At 35.4% G+C, this 19,066-nt stretch overlaps 1 protein-coding gene across 12 annotated transcripts in view; it reads right to left on the bottom strand.

The window, feature by feature from the left end:
• The window catches only part of CGNL1 (cingulin like 1), a 67,564-nt gene that overhangs the window by 26,222 nt on the left and 22,276 nt on the right, over window positions 1–19,066 (bottom strand). For 10 of the 12 annotated variants that reach the window (XR_011812062.1, XR_011812061.1, XM_021267096.4 and 7 more), the window contains 7 exons: window positions 12,218–13,826; window positions 11,634–11,728; window positions 10,573–10,666; window positions 9,429–9,530; window positions 8,348–8,496; window positions 7,703–7,838; window positions 6,516–6,728 (listed from right to left, as the gene is read on the bottom strand). Coding sequence is in view for 10 of the 12 variants with exons in the window: in XM_021267096.4 (XP_021122771.3) it covers window positions 6,516–6,728; window positions 7,703–7,838; window positions 8,348–8,496; window positions 9,429–9,530; window positions 10,573–10,666; window positions 11,634–11,728; window positions 12,218–13,826 (2,398 nt within the window). In the remaining 2 variants the exon portion in view is untranslated. The remainder of the gene's footprint in view (window positions 1–6,515; window positions 6,729–7,702; window positions 7,839–8,347; window positions 8,497–9,428; window positions 9,531–10,572; window positions 10,667–11,633; window positions 11,729–12,217; window positions 13,827–19,066) is intronic. The other 2 variants (XM_021267095.4, XM_072043512.1) reach the window with 1 other exon arrangement.

The raw sequence follows: 19,066 nt of genomic DNA, 5'->3' as shown, positions 1-19,066 counted from the left end.
AACAACAACAACAAAACAACCATACCCCAAAATATATAACCAAGGGAAAAGACATATTGAAAAGGGGTCTAAGCAAGAATGAGCCTCAACACAGGGACAGCCTTTTGATTGTTAATTCTTATTACCTCTTCAGTAAAGATAACTTCTGAAATGTGTGTTGTTCAGGTATGGTCATCTAGTTTTTAAAGCTCGTGAACGTAAATAACAGGTCTTTAATTCTATTTGTAGTTCTGTTTGTAGTTCAGGTATTTTTCCCACTTCGGCAATTCTTTTTACCGAAGGCACTATTTCTTATAATAGTTGCAGGTCCCTCAGATGAATGATATAGTAACATTGTTTAGCAATAATAATAAAATCTCTTAACTCTTAAAACAGAATATGAAAGCCATAAAAGCAAAATGGAGTTTTATGGCTACCAGAAAGTAAAAAACGTGGAAGAGACTAAATTGTCTAATTGGCTTTACTTGCTACTTTTCTACCTTGAACCGATTATATTCATTCTTTCCATAATTTTAAAAGGAGGTTTAGCCTACTTGTAATATATGGCTCAGCCTCTGGAATTTAACTAACATTAGTTACATATTAAAAGGGTCAGTGTTGTGTTTCAGTGTGGTTTTATCTCATAGTGAGCTACACTGCAACCAGCCTGAATCGAATCCTTAACTGTACTTCAAGACATTACTCAGTAAGGAAACGTACAAATTTATAAACAGGTCAGACTATTTTTCCTTCCATTTCAGCTAAAGTCATTCTATTAATTGGATAAAAATCATTCACCTGTGACAGTTTAGAGACAAGACTTTCCTTCTTGCCAGGCCTTTTTCACTGATCTAAACGGTATAATATCCTTAACATTATTTCCAAAACTATTTAATTTTAATTTATAAGATGTAATGAAAGATTTAAAGGTCTACATTATAAAACTGAGAGTTAAACTCCTTTTTACAGAGAACATACTAAACAAGATTTCCCAATTCAAGCACAACCTAACGTTTACACAGTTACAATATCCAGAGCCAGGAAAGCATTAACCTTTCAACAACCAGCTATACCCATCTCCTATTATCCTCTTAGCTATGTATCATGACATACTCAGACTGGCTTAAACTAGCAGCTTTTTTCAAGGTCAGAAATTGTTGCAAAGACTAGAGTAAAATATTAACTGGTTAGGTGTTCACATTTTACCACACTGAATGGACTTGCATAGTCCAACACTTCACACTCGTACATAAAGAAATATATACTTTTACAGGGCAAACCACCAGAATATACATACACTGTCTTCTGCTGGTAAGGATTATAGATTCTCTTGATGGTATTAAGAAGTATCTGACCCCACAGGCTCTCACCAACTTTCAAAAATAAAAGAAAAATGAAACAAAACAAAACAAAACCTACCCATTCCCAACCCAGACTAATTGAAATGGTCCTGACCAAATCAGGTTCACAATGCTATCAAATGACTATTGTAGATAAAACAGATTTTTCCTCCACTGTGTTTAGATATGAAGCAATACAGCTCAGAGAACTTTACCGGACAGTTTTGGTCAGAGGCTTTCTCGACTCTACATACAGTGGAAAAACATCCATCTTTGGCATGCTTTACAGGCATGTTTTTTATTCTTGTTGACAACACAGTCAGTATTCCACAATTTGTTTCGCATTTCATTTAATGGATGACTAAAAACATGCATGATGCTACCACCAAACAACTTCCTTTCCATGCACAGCACAGACACAGCAAAACAACTCAAATCTGTCTCCCAGATTTTCCATGTATCAGGATGCTTCCAATACTCATCCCTATTTCAGGAGTGCCTGCACCCTTCCATCTACCATAACACTTCTGGCTGTGCATTCTCCTTTTTCTCACCATCCCAACTGTTTGCAGAACCACACTGGAAATTGATCAAAAACGTACCAGGCTTTTAGAGGGCTAGTAAAGGAAGACTGAAAAAGAAAGACTGGGAAGTGGGGAAGCCAGGTCACGGAAGAGGAAATACTGTCTTGGACCAGTTGCTCCACTATCCTTTGACTCTGCATACAGTTCAGAGCAGTTAATAACCGGCCTCTATCAGCTGGCTTCTACCATATAAACCAAACCCAGCATTATCTCAACATGGCAAAGGCTGCCTCAGGCAAGCAAAGGAAAGAAAAATCCACTAGTGGTATCTGCAATCCTAGCCAATCTTCTCTAATTTTTTTCCAATTGTTATGCAGATTGTCTGAGGTGAGCAGATGAGACTTGGACATAACATTGAGGATGCAGACTAGAGATGAGTCATGGATACATGAATACAAGGGCACAACAATGTTCTTATGTCCAAGTAATTCCTGTTATATAATTTGTTCTGCTGCTATCAGTAAGATGTGTTTACAGAGCTATTTATTATAACCCCAAGATTTCACCCTAGCATGGCACCAGTTAGTTGGGAGCCTATTATTTTTATATAAAGAGCTTGAAATAATTTTATGCGTGTACCATTTGACAGTTTATATAAATTAAATTTACTTATCACTTTATGAACCGAAGCATCTCTGTGATGCTCCACCATCATCTGATGTCTTCTTTTTACCCTGAGTCACTTGGACAACCACCATGTGGTGTTTGTATAGCATTATTCCAAGAGAGGTTCTGAGAATATAATAAATTTAACTATGTTTTATTTTACATTTATACTACATATGCCAAGCCAAGAAGGGCATACATGGTATATGTCAGTATCATTCATGACACTTAATCTAGTTTTTCTTAAGCTTCATTAAAGCTAATAAATTCTTCCACATAGAGCAGAATATATTATCAGGTCAGGTAGAAAAGATATTTTATTCACTTTCATTTCAAAGTTCTTTACAGCTCTGTGCTAAATTTGCCTAAACTCACAACCACTCATACAGATGGATGAAAAAACAAAAACAAAGCTTTCATCTGTGACATGCAGAATTTTACGATTTTGTGTCTTTACCTATTTTAAAGGAGTAGCATTTAGTTTGTAACCTGGGAAGAAAATAACCATGTCTTTTGCTGTTCCTACCACTTGCTCTGCTAAAATTCCTTCTTCTCTTTAATCATATCACAGCTTAAAACATATGCGTCAGTTAGAGCTCACATGACCACAAGCTTCACTGCATTCTTAAATGTGTTGATAAAGGAATCTGCTTCTAAAGGTTGAGTGTCTGTTCTAGCACTCTGTGAATGAGGTCAGAAGCATTACAAACCCTGAAGAAATCAGTCAAGGTCAGCCCTAGACTGTTGTAAGGCAGTCGTAACTTGATCGCTACAGCTTTTTTGGAACAACATAATTTGTGCAGCCTGCTTTTCAAATTCCACAGTTCTGTGTAGTTTGCAACTGTACTTCCCCGAGCTGGTTACAGTTTGCTACAACTTTCTACCTACAGCGTTACATTCCAGAAGTTATTTCCAAATTTTACTGAAACAGTGGCCCTTCATCTACTGACACCGCACTTCTGGTTAAGTAGTACAATTCTGTCCTATGGGGTTGGAGGTTCAGATTAAATAGTATAAATTTCTGTACTACATTACAATGGTGGAGATTCATACTCATTTATTCTTTAGCACTTGAAGCGATGAAGTCATCTCTTGTTATTTAGAAATATATTATTTTTTAAATTTTCTTACTAAATTAAAGATATGTTATCCTACACAGGTGTGTTAAGGAAGCGGAAAAATTTTACTAAATGGAAATAGTCTGATCTCAGTCTTAATAAACATGCAATGAAGTTAGGAACGATCACAGCTATTTCAAAAAGACCACAAGCAGAAGGCATAACACAAAAATGAGTTACCTTGGTAAATTGTATCAAACAAAATGAAGATTTTAAGATCTATGGCTTTATGTAACTATCTCTATAGAAAAGCAAACAAACAAAATCAAGAAAATACCATATCACTGAGCACGAGACAGAATTGCACATAACAAATACTCCCCCACCCTCCCAGCATTCTCTCATCAGATAACCACGAGTATGTTTCTAACATGATTTTAAACAGATCTGGAATTCATTCTAATCACACAGAATGAATATACTCTGCACCATTGGCCAACCTACCTGATACCTGCAGTAGCTGAAAAATTCTGCTGATTTAACACTGGCACAAAAATTACTTTGTTTTTCCCTGCAAATATTTTATTTTAGGCCTAATGTACATCACAAAACAATTTCATTCAGTGTACCAATTTATGTAATATAGAAGTAACATAGGAACTAACAACCTGGTACATATAGGCTTCAATATACTCCCATCTACTAAATATTGGTATCATTTTCTGCATAAGATACACTATTTACAAACACTATTTACACACTAGTTTTCCTCATTAAATAAAACAGAATGGCACTTTTCACTTATCTTTGATGTAAACATCTTGTATTCCACCATCCAATATAAATCTTTCCGTCTTGTAATAATGTTAAAAAAAAAAAAAAAGTACTTAACATATCAATCAGCTTCAATTCTATAACCCATGATTTTCACACAGTGCTTGGTATTCCAGATGAGTTATAAAAACAATAATTAATACCTTATGTAAGATTACGGCAGATCACTCATCCATCTCCCTACAGGGATCAGTTTTACTTTCCTGATAGATCATTTATCAAACACAATGAATAATCTCAGCCAGCAGGCATACAGATAGTACTGGGTTTCAAAAATAATTAAGGATACTAAAACCTTCCCATTAAGCATGATTGAAGTTTTTCTTAGAATAAAACCCAAAGATCACATAAAGTAGAACTGCAAGAGCAAAACTTGTGCTTAGAGAAACATTAATGAATTAAATTTAATTTTTGAACATCTGATTACATATATTATTATAGACTATAACATGCAAGCAAAAAAAAAATCTGAAAGAAATGCGATTTAAAACTATCTAAGCTACAACAACCCAGCCATTGAGCCATTTCCCAGACTGTTATTGTTATGCCTAACAGACTACTCTTTCATTTCTTGTCGATCATAATTACAGTTCCATAATTGAAATACAGTAAATCACCAAGCAGTAACTTTGAAAGATGGTTCACTGAGGTTAAGCTGTCACTACAATTACTGTATAATTATAATAGAAAAGTTAATTTAAATGTTCTAGTTCTTCCTCAAAGGAAAAAAAAAAGAATTTGGTTCAAGCTCAGATGAGTCAAATATCTTCATGATGATGTAAACAAAAGAGAAACAACACTTTTAAGCAAAGTCAAACAATCTCAAGTAGAAGTCCTAGGCTGCATATACAAACCAGTGCATATAAATTTCTCTAACTGCTGAACAAAACAGGACATTTTAAAACAATTTTAAGAATACTCTCTCTCTGAATTCAGGTGTGCATTATCTATCCAGCATCTTCTACACAAGATCCTATTTTGCTCATAAAGCACACAAAGCTTTGGAAACTTCTTTCAAGTTTCCAGATCAATTTTAGTTCAGTTCTATACTATGCTTACAGCCATAACTAGCACAGTAGCTGCAACTCACTCAACACCACTGAGGTGGGAGAAAAAGGTATAAATTAGCACTAACACTTCTAAGCATAAAATTGGGCCTCCAATGTTGATACATTGGTCAAGCACAGCTTGCTTTCAGAAACTTTGTCAAATATTTTACACAAATAAAATGAAAGAAAGAGATAAAGACAAATAATTATCATTGTAAAAACAATTTCACAAGACTCGTTCCTTTACAAAAAAAGAAAAAAAAAACACAACACATGTCTGTTCCTAGCTGCTGTCTTCTGCTATGATAACTTCACAAAGGACATATATTGAAAAACAGTACCAGATAAGCACTTCAGAAAACTGCTCCTATGTTTCTGCTCACAAAGACTCCCTGCTGATGGTGGAATGAAATTCATTCAGTCCCTTTTCTCCCTTGCTGGTTTGAAACATCCACTCCCTGCTGTTTCCCTTGTGCTGACACACATTTGGCCACCCAGTAAACAAGATTAATCCAATAAACAAAATAAAACAAAATAATACTAGTAAGTAGTTAAAGGGGAAGGGTGGGACAATGCAACCAAGGAACAGAACGTGACACAAGGAGCTGATGGTAGGAACAGCAGGCTGTAAAGAACTGCAGATAACTGCTTGAAGATTCAAAATTGTGATTTCACCAGCATCACTGGCAAGACATTCTGGTGCTCTTCAAGGCATCCTCAGGGTTTTGATGATGCCATTCTACCCAAGACAAGCAAGTGCCCATCTGTACCATAATCTCGTCCATTCTCTCTTTAAGTATGCAATGAGGCAACATCAAGCATGTCAAAAAAAAACATGTTAAACAGTAGAAACTTTGAAGAAAGGGTCACAAATTATGCAATGCTTTGATTTTTTGTTGCAGCTAAAGTGTATGAAATAAAACTCATTATCAGCAGCAAAGAATCTCCTAGCCCAAATATACCTATTTATTTTGCTAAAAGTATTAGGATCTGAAAGCATCTACTATGGGCCATCTGTGATAGGTATTTTTCCCTGTAAAGATTAATTGTAATCACTTCTTTCACCTTTGTTGCTTTCTCCAGGCTCTGCTGCAGATTGAGCAATTCTTTATCGTGTTGCTCTTTAAGTTTATCCATCTCCATGTCATGGCTAGATACTTCTTCTTTTAGTGCTCCTTTTAAAGCAGTAAGCTCTCGCTCTCTCTTTCTCAAAATTTCTTCTTGTTGTTCTTTTGCTATTAATACTTCTTGCAGATCCTGCTTCATTTGCATCAGCTCCTAAAGATCGTTAAAATCAAAAATAAACACAATTGTCTTATAGATGGCTCTGATGACTGTTCTTTTTGTTTCAGAGAGGGAAGGCAATTAAGAATAAGCTTCCCAGGCCAGCTTCATTTCTTATGACCGATATATTGTTTGCAACTTTATTACAGAATGCTAAAAATCTACTAGAACCCAAGATTGCTAGAAGTGCAACACAATGACCCATTATATAAAACATCAGTTATGTATCTGATGCTACAGAACTGTAAAAAGACTAACGCTACACTTCCTATAAATAAAGCAGGAGTAAACCTAAAGGCTGCATTTTAACAAATCCCTCAGTCCTACCTTCAGCTGCAAGAAGGTAGATGAGAAGAAATAAAAATCTTTGTTTCCTACACTGTAATAGAAGTGAACACAATAATTCCTTGTTGACTTTTTGTTGGAAAGATTAAAGAAAGTTGCTTCTGCAAGTTAGAACAGTTGAACACCTGGAGGGGTTGAAGGCAAAACAGCACGGGATAGATGTAGCTATCCACAGCACGGGGGAAGCTGGTTCATAGCATATCTTTCTCGTGAAGATGTATGTGTATACCCATGCCCTCATATTTAGCAGTGCATTTTCAGTTAGTCTTGATGTTAGTACCCTCAGCCTATATGTATACTCTCCTTTCCCTTCTCTCAGTTCTTCTTGTTGGCAGCTGGATTTAAGAACTTACCCCACCCCTTTTATTCATTGTTTCAGTCTTTTAAACAGGTATTTTTGAAACTGTTCCATACTTCAATTCAATATATGGCATTTATAACATGCCATGGCACCAAATGCATTTCCCATTTCTCCTGCTGTCATCAAGTTTTGAAATTACAGCCTTGACTAAAAAGAACCAAATAGTTAGAATTTGGGCTTTATTTTTGGATCACACATGGACTTACTTTAATTTTAAGTTACACTAAGTAAGTTATCCTACTTCTAGTATTTTATAACTAACCTCAATTAGAACCTCTTTCTCCCCTTCATCGGTATGTTTTGCATTATCCAGTTCATCATGCATCTCAGAGAGCTGGTCTTGAAGATCTCTGATCTCAGTCTGGTGTTGTTCCTGTTCCATCTTCACTTGAAAAAGCCTCATCAGGAAAAATCAGAGAAGATTTTTTCTTTTAATGGCAGAAATAATGATTGGTTCTTCCAAGTACTAAAAAGATACAAGTATCTAGTCTCATGTTGCCCAAAGGGAATGGAATATATGAGGCAGAACAATGAAATGGCAGAGGTGGAAAAATGAAAACTCTTTTAAAGTAGACATTTAAATAGATACTTGCATTATATTTTAAACCTGGTACAATATTCTTGACTAAATCACTCTACGTTTTCTGTATTTTAAAGTTTAAAACTACATACTATGACTATAAAATATTAAAAGCAACTTGCAATACAAAGATGCCTATAAATCAGCAATCTTTCCCTTCAAGATATTCAAAAATACGCTATTTTTAAACAGTAGAAACATTTTCTACAATAGCAAACGTCCCTGTCTGATTACAATATTATCTTCTGAAGACCCAGGTACGTTTAAACTAAAAAGTTTAAGTAAAGGTATAAATTCCAATTAATAAGTTCTCAAAAATGCACTCACTCCTCTAGGTTCTGCCGGAGTTCCTTCTCGTTTTCTTCCAGCTTCTTTTTTAAGGCATCTCTTTCACATATACTTTCATCAAGTTGGAACTGAAGATCTTTCAGGCTTGCTCGTGTAGCATCTCTCTCCTCTTTTGTGTTTTGCTGATTCTATTTTTTGTACATCAAAAGTTAAGCAAGATAATATACTAAGCATAAAAAAAAAAATTAAAGACTCTTTCATTATATGAAAGGAGTCATTTCAAGGGTTTGATATTTTTCTTTTGCAGAAGTATTTATTGTTATGAATATTAAAATCTTGAAACTGTTATTAAAACACACTAACCATAGCTTTTCAATTTTTGTGACAAATGTGAAGTTTTCTCATCAGTTTCAAGTACATTGATTTTTAGTAGGACTCAAAATGCAAACTGAAAGAAACCAGTCTGTCCTACCCATGTCTTTAGAGCATGGCTATACTTAATTACTTTGGATTCAGCACTGAAGTAATGCTTTAATTAATAAACAGCTTCTGAGTAATACGTTTTGTCTCCCACTCCATATAGGTCTCCCAGTGAACAGATTAAAATCTCCCTCAGCAGATACCTAAGAAACTTTATGTATGTCTGCCTAGTATTTATATTCATGGTGCCAAATTTCTTCTCAAGTACTACTGAGAAGGAAGTGATTTCCTAGAAAGGGTAACTGTTATGAACAATGACACTTCAAAAATCTGTAAAAGCATAGGTACATCTGGACAAAAAGAATACGAAACAGAACAGCTTCTATTATTATACCCAGACACATTCGGCCACTCACAGAGGAATATTAACAGGTTTTTACGTAAAACTTACTGGCTTTCATACAGAACATTTTAGAACACATGCACTGCATGTTGCAACAAGCACTGCAAAAATATTATGATTACGTAAGCAACAACAGTTTACAAAACATTCCTAATATTTATATCTCAAACAGAAAATTCATTGGAAAATTGGACAAAAGATACCCTTTTCTGATACAAAAAATCAACTTGCTGATCACTTGTCACTTACTTAGAAAAGTATATTTGACAAAAACTTTATAACAAAAAAGGGCAGTACCCTGATTTCTAGATCCAGTTTTTTCTGTAATTCTTCCACTTTCCTTTCAAGCTCTGTTTTTTGCTCCACCAACGCTTTTACTTCAGCTGAAGAATCAGAAACCTGCAATTAAATAGATACTTATTCCCACAAAGCCAAGACATTCTTTGACAATTTCCTTTTAAAATCTAAAGTGAAACTACAGGCAACACTAATAAAGTGTGGCATCAACTGCCTGAGCTCATCTTGGACTTTTCATATGGGTCAAACCAAGCTAACATTTTCAAAAGAACCACAATTTGATTTTCATTAAAATTCTTAATAATGGCTCAAGGTAGGTTGCCAACAACACAGAGAACATTACGAACCTAAAAATATTTAAATTAGGCAACACCTAAATTAAATCAATAGTAGTTGGGGACAAATTTCACTGAGATACCACCACACAAAACAGACATCAAAGGGATGCATGCTCATGTGTCAAAACAGATTTTCAAATTAATTTTCTGTAACTTCTAAAAATGTATTTTATATTTTAATTTTCACTAATTATAGCCCAGAATGAAATAATCACCAAAAGCAAGCATTTAGCCTTTCTTATGCTATCACTTCAACAACTGGACATTTCTTCCCATTGCTTTAGAACTGAAAAAGCAGTGTACCACATGGCAGGAAACAAAAACATTTTAAGAAGGCAACTGTCAAATGATATTAGTGTAATATAGCTTTTAAACAATATCCTAGCTTACTGGTTTTCAAAATTGCACATTAAAACACTCTCTATTTAGGTATCTATTTACATCATTATAATGAGAAGATGTTCCAAGATTATTCTTAAAAGCTACATACGTTGGCTTTTTCTTCGATCCAACAACCTTTTGATGTCTGAGAGATTTATTGTTAAGTTTGCACCTCTCTTTTCTTGTAATAAATGAACCCCGAGACAGTCCTCATGGCAGACTCCTTTACGCTCTTTTTTAAATTGTCAAGAAAAATCTTTCCTATAAGACACTTCAGTGCATGATTAACATTAAGCTACACCACTGGGAAATTACAAGAATGGTCTCATTGAAGTCAGTGAGGGGATTCAAACTTTCAAAGAACTGTTTGAACACTGCATCACTATGAAATAAGCCCAAACGTTAAAAAATAAATAAAAATTTACCGGTGTCTTTCCAGCAGCTCTTGACTTTAATGTCTGAATTTTCTCAAAAACCAAGTTGACTTTTCTCTTTGTTGCATCATCATTATCAGCACTTCTAAAACACAGAGAAGTAAGCAATGATGTGATCAAAGGCACTATTTCATTAACATCAAAACAAATTCAAAATAAGCGTCCAAACTATTGAAAATCACAACCATAAAAAACTACTATAAAAATAAGTCAAACTATCTCAACTATGATTTCATTAAATCTTCTGAAGAAAGGTTGTTAACAATTTAAATTTCAAATAATTTCTTTAAAAGTATCACTGAACTCTTTAATTGCAGCTCTCTTCTACACGACCGTAGCTGTGGAAAGACAGGTATTCAGCATATATATTACTCAAACATACAGAAATTAAAAGTAATTACTACTAGGTTTTTCAAGTCCTGACTACTGCACCATTAAAACATTAAACAGCTGCCAAAAACTCTTAAACAGCTGCCAAAAACTGCTACATCTGTACAGTTGTACCTATGACAGTTCAGCAATGCAAAGACATTTGAGTGCATCACAGGTATTTTAAGTCATTTGTCCTTCCTTCCTCACCTTTTAATAAGTTATCATTAGAAAATATCAAGTAACAAAGTTCCTGGTGGAGAAGGTATTCTGTACACAGCAAGAGAATTTCTGTAAATTCTTAAAATATATATATTTTTTTCTGTTTTATAAAGCACAAGCCTAAACTCCCATCAGGCATCATTTGAGTTCTTCATGAACATCCGTATCACATAAGTTTAACAGCTTAAGCATTTAAAAGACAAAACATATTCTGAATCACAGATTTCAAGTACTTTTAATCAAATCTTGAACAATATCTTATGTAAGATATTATATCCTGACTAGCTAGGTATTTTGAGATCCTGTAATGCCTTAAAAGACACAGTTGAGATACAAAACTATGAAACAGTCATTCCATTTAGTGATAGCTTTGATTTTACAATTTCAGATTTTAAACGTAATAGAAAATAAATGTTGAGCAAACATAACCTCCCCTCTAAAAGTTAATTATGTTTACTGACCCTTCTTTAAGGTAATTGTAAAGTATCTGTTTAGCAGTCTCTTCATTTGTTTGCTGTGCAATGTCTTGCTGGCCTTTTAAGAGATCAGGAGTTGCCTAAAAGGACAAAATACAATGTCAAAAAGTATAACCCTATCAGAGTTGTAAATACAACCTTTCCAGTTGAAATTCTCCATTCTGTTCTATTATGAAGAAGCTTACGTACTGTGGACCTCAAGTTCTCTAAGATTCATTGGAGTTTTAGCTTACTGCAAGAAGGAAGCATACACTACACCAAAAGACAGAACACTATTTTGTATAAAGTTCCACAGATTTCAGCATTCTGCTTCAGAAATATCACAACATTATTTACAATAATCTTCCTTGTCCCCACCATCTTCCTTCACCCAGACAAGAATAAGATTGTTTTTCAAAACACATTTTCGATAGCCTCAACTACAGGAATAATTTTTGCATTTACTAATTAGAAATAGTACATTACTGGATTTTGTTCTAATGAACAATAGAAACACATGCATCTAATGATACAAGAACTTTATTATGTTACAATGCAAAACATAACTTAAAGAGTAAATTCAAAATTACCTGTGTATTAGGGACAGATGAAAATGTCTTTACAGAAATCTTCTTGGCTCCTGAATCTGATGGAATTGTGATACGGTTTGGCAACAACAGAGTAGAAGTTACTGTTTTAACTTCATCTCTCTTATTCTGTCCTGGGAGCGTGGATGACCTAAACGTGAAGCTCTCAGTATTAGCTCCATTTTGTTTATGATACTGCAAAGAACTGAAATGACTGTTCTGAGAGTCTTTATCAGGCATTTGCAGTTTTCCAATACTTCGAGCAGAAATTTTCATGTCTTTGGAAGGTGGCTTTTGCTCTCTGGATAACTGCTTGTGGAGGCAAACTTTAGACGGTCTTAGCAAGTGCTCAGCTGATTTACCCAAGCTTTTACTGAATTCACCTAAATTATTTGAGTTTATATCAAACCCTAATGGCAAGGCACTATCAACACTTCTTGATCTTTTACGATCATCTGGATGAATTCTATTCCTTTTTCCTGACCTACCTCTTCTGTGAGGATCAACTTTCTTGTCAAACTTCTCAATTAGCTGATCTACTCCTGGAAGGGAACCGGTGTCAATATCACGGCCAGTTCCAGGTAAAAATGGGATGTATCTTCTGTTTTCATGCCGATTAACATTGTCTGCATAGATTGCATACTCTTGGTCGTCAAGTAAAAATCTGTACAAGGAATTTGCAGAAGTGGGAGTAGCTGATGAGGACGATGATCTTCGTGAGTCATCTAACACCTGCCCAGCTGAATCTTGTCTGCGGAAGGGAAGAACATCTGGTCTAGGTTTTCTAGTTTCCGGATAAGCAATAGGACTAGCACATGGGGATCCTCCTGTAGATGAAAACGATTCTGAAACATGCACTTCACTTGGGCTGATAGCACTACCGGGACAATCCAACACCTGTTTATTTTGGTCTTCTATGTCTACTGCCCTGTTTAAATGTACTTTTTTTGAATTTGCTGTGGCTGACTCTGCAAGATACGTATTTGTTTTCTGTAGGGACACAACTTTAGATGAGGAAATCCAAGGCTTTGCTTCAGTTTTATCTTCTTTTGCAAAAGATGTAGATTTACTGCACATGGAAGACTGGTAACTATCCAAGCTCAAGTTATTCTTCTCAGGATCATAAGGCTGTAAAAGCTCAGGATGTCTTTGAAAGTTCAACAAATTGGAGGATTTTGGCAATCCATCTCTAAAATCTGATAGTCCGTTTTCCTTTTCATCCAGATTGGTTATCTTGAGGCTTTTAAACATACAGGGTTGAACAAGCTGTGTTGCAGGAAACTGTGTGTGTTCACTGTTTCTGTCCTCCAGTTTAAAAGCAGTATTGGATTCTGTGGATGGCTTGCTTGCAGTCTGAGAAAGGACCTTCTGATCTTTTCCAGAAGGAGGAGGATTTTCTGACAAACATCCTTCTGTATTGTTTAGTACTATGTAAGGATGTCCATCAATTCCTTGAACTCTAATACTGACACCATAAGATCCCGTCTTAGAATTCTGTGCATTCCTATTCTTCTGAGTCTCCTCACTTGCAAGTTCAAGAGTAACTTCATAGTCCTGCTGCATGTGCTTAAAACCAGGAAAATATGGCTCCATGACCGTCTGAGGATTGCAGCTGAATAGAAAAAAGTTACCAAAATCAATTGTTTTAAATACTTTAAATTATTTCATTAATTACTTTAATCAGTCATTCAGTACAACTCTGAAGACAATAAAATTAATCTATAAGCTATACAAGGCCCAAAGCATATGCATTGTTAAACAAACAACTGACTGACCAGTTCTGGGTGAAAGATAATGTTATTTTATGAATGTAAATGTTATGAAATAACAACAGTTAAGATTACCTATGCAGAGTTGGTGCTGGTTGCTTTGGAATCAAATGACTTCACATATAACCAATCCTGGTGCAAATTTTTATTTTTTTGATTCAAGACAGCTTTTATTTTGGGTATTGCCATTTTATGTACTCAAAGATTGTTCCCTTCACAAGCCCACGTTGATTTTGTAGCCAAAAGTTAGCATCAGCCGTATGAATATGTAAACATAATCCCAGGAAAGCAAAACACAAGCAGGCAGTTTTAGGTCGTGAGTTTTATGTACCTAAAGCACTGTAAGAGAAGTCAATATTCTCATGCCTTAGAGTTCCATTTGTATGTACTTTGTACTTTGCTTTCAACAGTTGTTTTCAGAAGTGGAAAGGTCACTGTTTCCTCTAACTTTGTCACCCCATGGCAACTTTATGTCACCCTATCCCATTTCACAGCAAAAAAATATGCTTCTAAAGACATTTGAAAATAAACTTTTTCATCTCTCAGTCATCCACAACTGTAAATTTTGCTACAAATAATTTAACAGTCTTCTAGCTGTGGGCTTGTTTCAGAGAACAAGCTGATATTTTAAGATAAATACTTTGCTATGCAACAAAAATGGAAAAATAATGCTTGTATTTCCAAGGTTGGTAGTATATTTTTCTCAGGAGCAACAGGAATGTGAAGTCCAGGTCGTATGTGCCAGAACTGTTTCAGTTCTAGAAAACAATAAAATTAAATGCTACCTGCACTTTTAATACTAAACTCCATTCATTCCTTTCTGTAAGAGCTGCTTTTGTGGGTATTTTTACTTCACTGTCTGTTGTGTATTATGAGTGTTTTAGTAGTTACCAGTAGCAGAGGCAATGCAGACACAGAAAGAGCTGTGTCTTCAGAAGAATGGAACTCCAGACTCTGTCAGACTGATGCAAAACCTGAAAGGAATAAACTTTTGAACTGAGCTGGAGAGCTGAGTAATCACTGAAGCTTGACAAAACCAAGATTACTAAATGACAATGAATAATAATCAAAGGGAAACTGAAACAACAGGATGTCTCATTGAAAAAAGAACAAGCCTCTGCAGCAAGTTTCACTCACCTATGCATCTGAGTGCGAATCATCTCCCTCAGATATTCTAAACAACAGATTTTTTTTTGTTTTTCCTGAGAGTGTATTAGAAAGTTTGGTTGAATATTAACAGTATGCTAGTTTCTAACCATTTCTTCTTTGTCCCCTCAAAACCTTTTCTTCTCCCAATAAAAACAACTCCAGCTCTTCCTCAATAGCAGGCTCACTTCATCTGAAAGTATGATGAAATATGCTACTCTAATTACAATGCTACATAATAATTTATTATTTTGATGCAGCACATAAAGAGCATTCTCACTATTGAAGTTTTTCTTAGATACAAAAAGATGTAGCGAGCTATGTAGTGAGTTATCACAGGGGTTAAGATCACTTAGTAAAGGGAAATAAATTGAAACTACAAATTTGATCTCTATTTAAGACTTCTTCAAGTAAGAAGAGAAACATAATGAAGGGAAAAGCAAACATGAGCCAGCAAAGACTACAAGAAGTGGAGAAATGAAGGAGGGAGAACACAGAAAGGAAACCACAAGTACCAATACATTTCATTATCTTGGGCTTCTGTTCTTTGTATTTTTCTGTATCACTTGACCTTCCTTTATGATTACTTGTAACAGCTCACATTAATTACAGTGTTTCTGTGTATAAGCAGAGACAAAGCGACAAAGTAAAAATAGCAAGAGCTTATTCTAAACACACAGAAGTCAATGAAGTGATCTCCATTGATTTGGTGGGTTTTTGACCAGAGCACTGAAATCAGCTACTCAGCTGCACTGATGCTAGCTATGGAAACAATGGAGGAAAAAAGGAACAGGACAATACAGATCAGCAACTCAGCATATACACTGTAGAGAAACCAAGCTATGCTGATCTAATAAATGGTAACTGGAGATTGGAGACGAAACCAGGGTCTCCGCTCTGTTCTTTAACCTGTTGAGATCTAGTGACATTTATCAATGCCTCAAAATTGTTCCTTGTTTGCTCAAGGCAACAAAAACATAAGTATTTTTTAAAGTTCAAAAGTTTTTATCAAATAAAGTTAGCATTTTGAAGCTTTTATGCTTTCCATTCTTATATAAAAAGTCTCTTTGGGAAGAGACTTTATCAGGGAGTACAGTGACACAGGGCAAGGGGTTTCTAAACTAAATGACTAGATAGCTTAGACTAGATAAGGAAGAAATTCTTCACTCAGAGGGCAGCGAGGCACTGGAACAGGTTTCCCAGTGAAGCTGTGGATGTCCCATCCCTGGGGCAAACAGTGGAAACAGTAGTTAGGTTAACAATCTAGTTAAAAGTAACCAGTAGTATTTTTTTGTCTCTTATAGACTACAAAGAAATAAGTGCTTTTGTCTTGTTTGTGAGTATTAAAATACTTCACTTTATTATATAAAATGATAAAACCTTGTGGAAAACAAAGTTTAGAAACATATTTAAATAAAACATTTTATTTTTTCATAACTGAAAAACGTATATACAAGAAAGTAAGACAGCTGGCCCAATCATTCAAATATCTGAAGGCTTAACTTAGAGTTCCTGTTTTATTAAACATCCAACCAGTGAATGAACTACCTAATATCAAAACGTTATTTTACAATACGTGAAAACGTTGTTTTTTCAATATTATAAACTTTATTTTTTAATTAAAAAAGTCTAGCATGTTTACTAATACACACCCTTTCCAAAGAAAACTTAAAACCTCTAATGATGTTAATTGTGTAATTATAGTCACAGTCATTTTTACGCACACATTACATAGTTGGCATCCCAGACTTTGGCAGGCTTACAGCAATAGATTAGGATGAGAGGACTGACGCTGTGACTCCACCATCTGTCTACCCCACTCCTCTGATGGACGTCACCATCTCCCAAACAGGAACTCCGGAACCATTTGTGTGCACACCTCTGCCATGAGAATTTGCAGCTTGGCACACTAGGTGAATGCAATCAGTCTCGTTTTCTGTACTACGAATGAAATACATTCTGACCTGACAGAGGGGAGTGGCAGGCAGCTGGGGGCACTGACAGCTAAAACTGTCTAGTTTTAATCTTCTTTAAGGCTGCCAAAGCTCTCAAATGTTATGACAGAACAGTCTGTTTACTCTTAAGCTTACGAAAAGAGGTTAGATATTTTAACAGTACTTAAGAAGAGATTTTTCCTATTTGCGTGGCTGCTTATTTCATTGCAGCTACTTATCAAAAACAGAAAGTGTTTTCTTATTATTGAGGGAGACACAAATTTTGTGTCCAGGTTTCCTGCCACACTAATACTTTCAATTTTGTATTATATAATCTTGTTAGTAATTATTTGCAGTACCAAAGGATTTTTAAAAAAGAATACGAAATGAGAGACTTTTGTTTCTTTCCAGAAAACAGAGTTAATGATTATGCATAAATTGTTAATTCAGTAGGACACTGTCATATTATTTTACAAAACCAGTTCTCCTGTATGTCACAACAGCATCTACAAATTAATCAGGACATTTGAAATAACTACTTCAAGAAATTATTTTATTCTGAAAATATTCCACTTGCTAAAATGACAGAGAATATAGTCAAGGACATGCAACCACCAATATCTTTCAGAGATGAAAAGTTGCAGTTCAGAACAGGGAAAGTATATTTACATCTGCCTGGTAACTTTATGTGCTCCTGACACCAAGTCAAACTATTGAGCAACAAAGTTTTACCTGAAAACTTGCAAACACTCCAGAAAAGAGTCTAATTTTCTCCAGTTACACCATATACACTTAGGCAGCTGGATTTATTGATCAACAAGCTCAATAAAGCCATTTGCATCTCCAGCAAGTCCAAAAGAACAGAGAATTAAAGATCCAGGAATCACAGTCAGACACAAGCAAAGCAAATCTGCTCCATGCATTATGTTTTACACGTGTCGTTAGAGAGGATTCACTGTATTTCCCAAGTCATTACCTTTAGTTCAGATTTCAGCAGAAGAGTCATTTTCAATCAAGTATCTCCTTGCAAAGTTCAGAACACATTGCTGTGAAGGATGCTTACTCCATTTCAACGTTGTGTTTCAGCAGCTGCCTTAGAACAACACAGGCCATGACACTTTACCCCATAAGAGCTGCTGTTCTGGCATCCCGTTATCTCAGCTGTACAAACCCCGTTCTTTTTATGACAAAGCCAACAGCCATGCAGCTGCACAGTGACCCAGACCAGCTTTACTGATCCGGAAAGAAAAAAGGCAGTTTTCTATCAGATCAGCAAGTGAGGGAATAATGAGATCACCTATTCTAGCAACAACATGGCCTTGGTGCAGCTCAAGCTTAACACTTCTGCAAACAAACAAAAAAGTAGCACTCAAAGCTTTTCAGGCCTTTCAGTTTTTATGATTTCTTTTTAAAAGAAACCTTTGTAAAGACTTTTAAACAATCATTTTAAATACTGGCCTCAGTTGGTATGAAAGCCCCATATTTTATAATTTCTGAGAAATGGTCTCATTTTTTTTAACAACTTATTTTTGCCAAAAATGGAAACATTGCTGTTCAGAAAGGGAACTTGTCAGGAGAGGGCCTAACACCTGAAAATCCAATACTCTCAGTGTTCTTCTGTAGCAGTTTGTTCTTCAGTGATACGATACTTTGCAAAGTACCACAGGAGAGGAACACTGAAGATTTAACTGTCAAAAACATTTTTTATACTGCCTCCAAAACATGTCCTTTCACAGCTGATGCCACCTATTTTAATGCTAGCTACCAGGAGTTATTTGAGACCAATGTTACAAAATAAAACCCCTGTAATTTGGAACCCCTACTGTTCTCCCTGCCAACACAAAGAGAAAAGAGTGCTTTTGAGAAGTGTATTTCTGTGCCAGAGATGCCTGTTTGCTCCAGCAGCTCTGCAGCCTTCCTAACGTTACCACATCACAAAGGCATGGAAATGTGTCCGCTCATCCATTTCAGTTCTCCTCTAGACAAATCTAGAAGACAGATTT

This window comes from Anas platyrhynchos, chromosome 11 (assembly GCF_047663525.1).
Source record: "Anas platyrhynchos isolate ZD024472 breed Pekin duck chromosome 11, IASCAAS_PekinDuck_T2T, whole genome shotgun sequence".
NCBI classification, from domain to species: domain Eukaryota; kingdom Metazoa; phylum Chordata; class Aves; order Anseriformes; family Anatidae; genus Anas; species Anas platyrhynchos.
Note: the sequence above shows the minus strand (reverse complement) of the source record. Positions and strands in the feature narration are given on the sequence as shown.